This window comes from Nicotiana attenuata, unplaced genomic scaffold (genome assembly GCF_001879085.1).
Source record: "Nicotiana attenuata strain UT unplaced genomic scaffold, NIATTr2, whole genome shotgun sequence".
In the NCBI taxonomy this organism is placed as follows: Eukaryota; Viridiplantae; Streptophyta; class Magnoliopsida; order Solanales; family Solanaceae; genus Nicotiana; species Nicotiana attenuata.
This window is the reverse complement of record NW_017672650.1, coordinates 116,053-125,871: the sequence shown is the minus strand read 5'-3', so window position 1 is coordinate 125,871 and position 9,819 is coordinate 116,053. Positions and strand designations below refer to the sequence as shown.

The 9,819-nt window shown below is 32.3% G+C and overlaps 1 protein-coding gene across 1 annotated transcript; it reads left to right on the top strand.

Moving 5' to 3' along the window:
* The first annotated feature begins 310 nt into the window (after positions 1-310).
* On the top strand, positions 311-7,989 carry LOC109213971 (cytochrome P450 CYP72A219-like). Its single transcript, XM_019377820.1, has 5 exons — positions 311-715; positions 2,704-2,924; positions 4,634-4,878; positions 6,070-6,460; positions 7,312-7,989. The coding sequence occupies exons 1-5, from the start codon at positions 382-384 to the stop codon at positions 7,735-7,737; spliced, it is 1,617 nt and encodes a 538-aa protein (XP_019233365.1). The 5' UTR covers positions 311-381; the 3' UTR covers positions 7,738-7,989.
* Positions 7,990-9,819: the final 1,830 nt, after the last annotated feature.

Sequence of the window (9,819 nt, the reverse complement as noted above, 5' to 3'; positions counted from 1 at the left end):
AAGCACTATTCAAAATAAGCTGATTTTTCTAACTTGGCCGATTAACGAGAAAACCTTTGAAAATAATTTAACTTGAAATTTTTTATTTTACTCATTTTATCCTTAATGAGAAAATTTTATAACCATAGAAATATTTATAGCCCCACAAAGCTTTTATCCTTTAAACTTTTTAGACCATAAGTTTCAAGACTCTCCTTTTTTTTTTAACCCGTGCCGAGTAAACTACGTCACATAATTCAAACGGATGGGTTATATAATATAAAAATGGATAAAGAAATTGTTGTTCCTTTTCTTTGTCTTATTTGATCTGGTCAAATCTGGATCTTAGTCCAATAAGATGGCTATTTCGTTTTTTTCTTCTTCATAAATTATATATTTAGGATGAGAAGTAAGAAAGCCAAGATGAATTCTACTTTCATCATATGGCATGAAATGGGAAATGCTCACAACAGCAAAATTGCAGCAATCTGTTTGATAATTTTCTTGGTATATAAAGCATGGGAAGTGATGAAATGGATATGGATAAAGCCAAAGAAACTGGAGAATTGCCTGAGACAACAGGGACTCAAGGGAAATTCCTACAGGCTATTCTATGGAGATATGAAAGAATTGTCCAAAAGTCTCAAGGAAATCAATTCAAAGCCCATCAGTAATATATCAAATGAAGTAGCCCCAAGAATTATTCCTTATTATCTTGAAATCATCCAAAAATATGGTATGTCTAAAGATTTTTGCTTTGAGTTATTTCAGTCATACTTTGATTCTTAGAGTGAGAGTTTTGAGGTAAATTAAAGATAAGTCAACTATAACTTTGCTTTGATTGGAGACTTTTGACCATGCCAAATTTTTCGTGTCTTTACTTATAATTTTATTACTCCATCCGGCCCATTTTAAGTGATTTTTTTTTTTGCTCTTTTCACACATACTAAAAAATTCATTTTTTAGCATTAATTAACAATGAAATTGACTATATTAACCTTAGTTTGTTCATTGGAAATATAACAAACTACTCATAGGCTCTTTACCCCAAGGGCAACAGAAAAAAGAAGTTAATCCCTTCTTGATATTTGAAAAAATCAAATATTGTGGACCACAAAAAAACCAAAAAAATCACTTTAAATGAATCGGAGGGAATAGTTAAATAGTACATTCTTCACTTTATTTTATCATTTACTATGGCAAGTTAATTTGATTTAGTCTAAACTATAGAGCCTTAAATCTTTTATACTAATGCACATGGTGTCATAATTTTATCTACTGGGGATGAGATAAGGAACTTCCTCTAATGGTGCTAGCCTTTGAACTAAAAAAAGATTCCAATATTATATGTGACAACTTTTCTTTATTTTAGAAAAAAAAAAATTACATCAGATGAAGTTTGTGTCGTACAACTTAGCGAGATTCTTATTTTCTTAATTAAATGTTTTCATATTTCATTGTTGGCGAGCTGCTTAGATTTTTCTGGCATCATAGCTGAATTTTAATAATTCATCGTAATTATAAATTATTTTTCTAAATTATATTGAATTATGAGATGATCATTTGATTTAGCACATTAAACTGTTAGTGGAAATTCACTTTTATTTAATTAATATACCTTCGACATACCTTTTCATGTGTGGGCCTAATGTTTTTTAATAGGTGCGATGCACTTGAACTTTTTTGTGGTAATGAGTGGTAGTGAGATTCCAATCTAGGATCTCCTACTTGCTATTGATACCATGTTGAGTTATGTGAGCAAACTTTTAAGACGTAAGTTATAAAAAATAGGGAATCTTATAGAAATGTCCAAAAAAAGTCTCAACTTACCAAACTCTAGTTATTATTCATAAATTTATCAAAACTAGATATCCAAAGAAATAAGATTCTTTCTCTCCAAGAATCTCATACAAAGATCTCCTTTCATATTTTTAAGCGTGATTAGCAACATTAAATGCAAGACGGAAAGAAAATTTCATGGATGAGGTAGCAAATAAGGTGATGAAATTCAAAAAAAAAATATACAAGATTCCAAAAATCTAAGCAAAAAAGAAATTTTTTTAATTGGTATGATTGAGATTCATTGAAAATATATAGATGAGTCAACATACAAAATTTGAGGAAGATTGGATGCGATTTGAACTGAATTGGTATCAAAATTCGTAGTTAAAATCGAGTTCAAAAAGTTCTTATGGGACAAATGTATCACGCATGTATCTCACACACAGTTATACATGGATATACATGTGATACACATTTGATATATATCTGATACACATGTCATTTTTTCATGTTCATCTTCAACTTCGAATTTTTAATTCAAACCACCTCAAAACTCCACTAAATCCATCCCAAAACAGAGATTCAAGCTCCTTAAGATATACCCAATCTATTCTAATAACACTCACTCAAAAGAAAGCAAAAATTTGACTTTTTTTTTTTGCTATAAATAACTAATTGGCTAATATGAGTACGTAATATTTTATGAATTAACCAATTTTTGTAATAAGCTACTTAAAAATGGACATAGCTGGTATTTTTCCCTAAAAAATACTTTTCAGTTACTTAATTATGTCTTTAATATATTATCATTTATCACCCATTAAATATCTCACTCGTTAAATATTTTACTTATTGGAACATAAAAATATTAAATTTAAAACGTTAAATATTTTGAAAACAAATTCAGTTTATCAAAACATTTGTTGACTCGAATGATTGCAGGTAAAAGATGTTTTGTTTGGCAAGGACCAACGGCGGCAATATTAATAACAGACGCAGAATTAATAAAGGAAATATTTGCTAAGAATTATGTTTATCAGAAGCCTAATAATCCCAACCCATTGACAAAGCTATTGGCTCGAGGTGTTGTAAGCTACGAGGAAGAAAAATGGGCAAAACACAGAAAGATCTTAAATCCTGCCTTTCATATGGAGAAGTTGAAGGTCAGCCAATTTTAGCTTCTTTTCTTGCTTATTCTATTAAGTATTCTAACTTTTTTATTGCAAATGTTAAACCATTTTCTTAGAGAGTTGTTCCCTACGGTCCATAATAGGTAATTTTTTTGTCTTTTTATTTTGATCCAAAATAAGTGACCTTTTATATAATCAAGAAGGAATTAACTTTGCTTTTCCAAAATTTGTGCTTATTTACATATCCCAATGTGCCAAGTTAACAATATGCAAATTTTGATTATGGATATTTTAGTCAAAATACCTTCTTTCTTTTTCTAGGAATAAAAATTTTGGTAAAGGGTGTGCCAGCCTCACTTGTTATGGACAGGAGGCAGTATAAACGAAATCCTTGATATCATAAGAAAGGGTACCTTATAATAACCTCAAATGGCAAATGTACTAAAAAAGCAAGTTATCCATATATTTTAAATTTATCCCAAATGTTATATTACATATCTTTAAATCAAATCATCAGTGTGAAACACACATTTTAACGTAACTCTAACTAATATCACTCAAGATGTAACTAAAGCACACATGTTGAAGACACAAGCTAATACCCACATGACACTGACACTCTGTTTGGATCACTGTTACCCATCGTTTTATAATGTATTGTATTGTATTGTACTGTACCGTATTGTATCGTTTTGATGGATACAATATTTGGATAGATTGTATCGTTTGCTGTTGTTAAATAACATTTTTATTGTTTGGTTTGACTGTATTGTATTGTACTGTACTGCTATATTTACTAAAATACCCTCAATTATTTTAAATACGATGCTTATTAAGAACTACTCATAAAAATAATTTATTTATTTGACCTCCCCATCTTCCTCACAGGTAATCATCATTCTACCATAGTAATGAAAGCACCAAACTGATTTCATACAAAAAAAAAAAATTATAGCCCCATCAAAACAGAGAACAACGGACCTCTGTTCCTGTAATTTGGAATGGCAGAAGCCTAAGTAAATTATATATGTAACTAAAATTAGCAAAAAGTTTGCAAAGATCATAGATAAGATAAAAATACAGAAAAAAAAGAGGGAAAACTAACCAAAAAATTAAACGGCAGAAGGATGGAGACAAAGTACGTAGTTGGGTGAAGTATAATATAAATAATAGGGTAAAGGGTAAAATTGAAATATAGAATAATTAGTGTGGGCATAATTGGAAAGAGAAATACGGAACAATCTCACCACACCGATTTGGTTGTTTCATAAAATGGGGCTTTTCATTGTACCGGAACAATGAATTTTAACAATACGATACAATCAGTTTTATATGAACAATCAAAACAAATATTGTATTTGAGATAACAATACAATACAATACGATGGGTAACAACCATCCAAACAATACGTAAGTAGTGGTCAGAGTCACCCTTGTCAATCACACCCCTCTGCTAGAAAATTATAGGTATATATATATATATATGTGTGTAACACAATATCTTGAATCCTAATGGAATTCTTTGTATGTTTACTTCGTTATATTTTAAATTCTCTTAGTGAAAATTTTGACCCATCACTGATGCAAATGTGAGATATGTTTTAGTAGGTAGGCAAATGTCAATCAAAGCACAAATGTGACATACGCTATAGCGGAGACCTTTATGCATTTCAGAAGAAGTTATTATTAATGCAGTATACATTATTATTAATGAAATATACATTATTTTTTGTCATAAGTAGCATATGCTACCAGCATTTTACTTGAGCTGTAGTGAGATGCTGAACAAATGGGAGGAGATTATCCCAGCAAAAGAATCAAATGAGTTGGATATTTGGCCTCATCTTCAAAGAATGACCAGTGATGTGATTTCTCGAACTGCCTTTGGTAGTAGCTATGAAGAAGGAAGAAGAATATTTGAACTTCAAGAAGAACAAGCTGAGTATCTAATGAAGACATTCAATTCAGTTTATATCCCAGGTTCGAGGTAAATTTAAAAAGAAACTATTATTCGATCACCTCATTTAAAAGTTCAAAATATTAAAAGGGACACACTTTCATTTACTTAATTAGTATTGTTTTAACATGCCCGTCACGTGCACAACCGTTGTCCACAATGTGATAATTATTTTTTATGACAATGAGATTTGAATGCAAGACCCTGCTTTGCTTCGATATCATATTAAATTGTGTGATCATTTTAAGTCTAATCTATTACAGAAAATACACTTTTATATACTTAATTACAATATATCTTAATGTCATAACTGATTTTAGGCAGGTATTTTGTCACAACCGTTCTATGTAGGTTGCTATTATTTATTTTTTCCGTTTGATTTTTCACCTGGTGTTTGGAACCCATATTGGGCCCTGAATAATCAGGTTTCTTAAGGTCCATTAAGGGGAAGTACTCGGGTGATTTTTAAAAATAGCCAGATTTATAACTGGTCGTTCAAAAATAGCCCAATTTTAAAAGTAATCGAAATTTAGCCACTTTTTATGTAAAGATAAATCTGAGCAAAAACACTGTTCAAAACCCAGAAAATACTCCAGTATATTATGCTAGAGTTCCAGCATAAGTATACTTGAACTCCAGCATACTATACTGGAGTTCCAGGATAGTATGCTGGAACTCCAGCATAATATGATGGAGTTTCAGCATAAATACACTAGAACTCCAGCATAATATACTGGAGTTCCAGCAAGTATAATGGTCCAGTATAATATACTGGAGTTTGGAGCACCAGTGCTCCAGTCTCTAGTATATTATACTGGAGCCAGCAAAGTATACCGGTCCAGCATAATATGCTGGAGTTCATACACAAGTGCACCGAACTCCAGTATATTATGCTGGACCGGTCTCTATTGCAGCAAAACGGTGGCTATTTTTCATTGACTTGGTAAACGCTGGCTATTTTTTATTGACCAGTCCGAAAACTGGCTATACCGTGAAATTTTGGCGAAGTACTCCCTACCGTGATTCTTTTCATTTCCAGAATTCGAACCTGAGACCTTTAGTTAACACTAGAGAGATTCTATCCATCCCATCATAATCCTAGGTAGTTGTAGGTTGCCTATATTCACTCCGAAATCTATTTCTCTAAGCCAAACTCCAACGATTGAAGCACACCAAGATATTTCACCTTTAATATTTACTTACTTTTCCTTTAATTTGCAGATTTTTTCCCAGTAAAATGAAGAAAAGAATGAAAGAATGTGAAAAGGAAGTACGAGAAACAATTACGCGTCTAATTGACAACAGATTAAAGGCAAAAGAAGAAGGCAATGGCAAGGCCCTCAATGATGACCTATTGGGTATACTATTAGAGTCAAATTCTATAGAAATTGAAGAACATGGTAACAAAAAGTTTGGAATGAGTATACCAGAAGTAATTGAAGAGTGCAAATTATTCTATTTTGCTGGGCAAGAGACTACATCAGTGTTGCTTGTTTGGACAATGATTTTGTTAGGGAGAAATCCAGAATGGCAGGAACGTGCTAGGGAGGAAGTTTTCCAAGCCTTTGGAAGTGATAAACCTACTTTTGACGAATTATATCGCTTGAAAATTGTAAGTGATTTCATGCCTGTTACTCTCGCAGTTCCATTTTATATGCCGGTGTTCTTCTGGAATAGGATTTAAGAAAAAAATAAGGACGTTATATTAGAACTTGTGGTCTTAGAGATATGCCATGACAATTCTATAATAGCATATTGTTAAGTATAAAATAAGAAGTTTAAAGGTTTCTAAATATAAAAATGTATTATTTCTCTATAAACAAACTGAAAAAGAAAGAATGTCATATAAAATGAGATCGAGGAACTATGTAACTTGTGCTAAGAGAAGAAAACATAGAAGACAAAGTTATACCATATATTTTAATTTCTTAGATGCATTATCTCAGCTAGAAGCTACTTTCTCCGTTCACTTTTACTTGGCAGTATACTAAAAATAGATTTTCATTTTTACTTGTCACTTTACGCATATCAAGAGAAGACAAAAAAGTTTCCTGTTACATCACAGTATTTATTGCTCATTTTAAATTATTTTCTCAAATCTAATAAAATATACATCAATTAATATGGGTATCATGGTAAATGATGCACTTTCTTAAGGGGCATAAAAAGTCAAAACGTGTCAAGTAAAAGTGACGGAGGGAGTAAATCATAAGGTCATCTCATGAGTTGTTAGTTAAAATTTGAAAATGGCAACAGTAAAAACCAGTAGTACTACATTTTTATATGTTTTAACCAGTATATCTCATGACTAAATTCAAGACATCTGTTAGCTTCCATCAACAACATTTGTAGAAAGATTGCAGGTTAATGTTCATACATTTTAGTTTGTTCACAATGTAGATAGAACTTCAATGAAAAAGAACACCCCTGATAATAATATTTACAATGTATTTTATTTCTCAGGTGACGATGATTTTGTACGAGTCTTTAAGGTTATATCCACCAATAGCAACTCGTACTCGAAGGACTAATGAAGAAACAAAATTAGGGGAACTAGATTTACCAAAGGGTGCACTGCTCTTTATACCAACAATCTTATTGCATCATGACAAGGAAATTTGGGGTGAAGATGCAGAGGAGTTCAATCCGGAGAGATTTAGCGAAGGGGTAGCAAAGGCAACAAAGGGACAAATGACATATTTTCCATTTGGTGCAGGACCACGAAAATGCATTGGACAGAACTTTGCGATTTTGGAAGCAAAAATGGCTATAACTATGATTCTACAACGCTTCTCCTTCGAGCTCTCTCCATCTTATACACACTCTCCATACACTATGGTCACTTTGAAACCCAAATATGGTGCTCCCCTAATAATGCACAGGCTGTAGTTTGATGACAAATCAAGTCCTGTGAGAATATGCTATTCGAGGAATTAAGTTCCTCTACTAGTTTGACAGCATATTAATTTGACCTGATGTTTTTATATATAGTCATCAATATAACTTTCAGTGTTGCAGCATACACCTATGTATTTCGATATGCTAGTTACATGCTATATTGATTATTCCACTCTACTCTAGTTTAGGCACTTGTCCTACTTCTTATCATACGTATAATTTAGGGGACGTGCATTTTCTTTTTCGGCTTCTCTTTTTCTCCCCATTTTCCTTCTTCTTCTTCTTTACCTTTTCTTGAGCCGAGGGTATCGGAAACAGCTTCTCTACCTCTCTAGGTAGGGTAAGGTCTGCGTACACACTACCCTCCTCATACTCTACTTGTGGGATTATAATGGAATAAGCACATAGTAGAAGAACTATTGAAACAACTAGATTGGGAGAACATATCTTCCCTTTTGTTTAAAAATGCCTTTTGCAATTGCCCAGAACTGCAAGAATCAACAAAGTGTCAAGAGAATATTCACGGTTGATAAAGGACAAATTTTCAACTTGAAGAGGACAAACCAGCGATGTCACATTTTAATTCTTTATAAATATCATGAAAAGCAAAAGACTAGTTTACTAAATACCCAACTTTCGTCATACAACATGCATAGATCTTTTATTACTAAGAAAATTAAATATCTTTAGATGTACTTGATCAAGTTGACAAAAATAACTGCAACTAGCTCCATTAACAACAATGTCAAGTTGACAAGAATAATCGTAAAGCTCTAGGAAAAAGGGCGTCTCCAATAAATATGTTTATGAAAATTAATTCATTTATAAGAACCGAGAAAAATGGATATTTTTCATCGAATAAATTCTTTTTTTTTTTTTTTTTGCACTAATCATACTCTCAATAGGAGCATGGATAGTGTTAAATTGGATTTGGTTGAGGGCAAAAAAGGCTTGAAAAAGTGCTTAATGAAATAAGGTTTTTGAGGAAGCCCCTACAGAATGTTTTATTGAGACAAGAAGGACATGTCCAAACTGATACCTCACATGTTTCAAACCGTCAAGAAATATGATATTGAGTACATATTCTACATTTCTACTTAGTAGTTCTTTAAATCATCATCTTTGCCTATGATATCAGAGTTCAACCAATAAACATTTTACTCAAGATGCTAGGAAAAGAAAGATCTCTTCTAGTACAATGATGATCTACGCAATACATTCCACTGTGACAATTACTATCGACCAGTAATCCCAGTGGCGGTTAATCCATTTTCGCTTCCGTTACGAAGAACAAGTAAGTTCTCTGTATATGATTTACGCACAATCTAATGTGTTTAGATTTAACGCGTTATCCCTCATTGATATCAGAGCCATAGGCTGATTTTCTGGTCCGAAAAATTATAGAACTGTTCTAAATTTTATTATGAATCTAGAAACTACGTGCTTGTACTTTTTTGTACATTTTCTGTGCAATTGATTGATTAATCTGTTGTATGATATTTTTTTATCAGTCCAATGAAATCAAGTTTCGAATCTGATAAAAAAAAACATAGATATCAGTTCTTTTTCTATGTGAATTTGAATCTATATATATATTTTTTTTTTAATTTGTGTGCAATTGGGTAAATAAAGTTCATGCGCTAGTTTGAATTGAAGTTTTAAATCAGTGTTTAATTTTTTTATCAAGAAGATACTCTGTTTTTCTTTTCAAAACTGGAAATAAAAAATCTCCGATCATCCCTCGCCCTAGTTATCGTCTGAGATGCGGCTGACCATCAACGGTCCAAATAGCTCCGCTAAGGAGCGCCACCAGTGAAGAAACCATGGCCAAAAACGGAGAAGTGGCTTCTCCATTAGCAGGTCCCTTCTTTTTACATCAAGCATAGATGGAGCTTGGTGCTCCATTAATGGAGGTATTGACTAAGAAGAAGGAGGTTAAAGAGGCTATGGCTTCTCCCTTCTCTAAAAATAAACACACACAAAAAAGGTTGAAGTTTGGTGCTTCAACGGAGAGTGGCGGCCAAAAGAGTTGGAGAAAAAATGGAGAAGAAACTTAGTGTTTCTCTCTCCTTA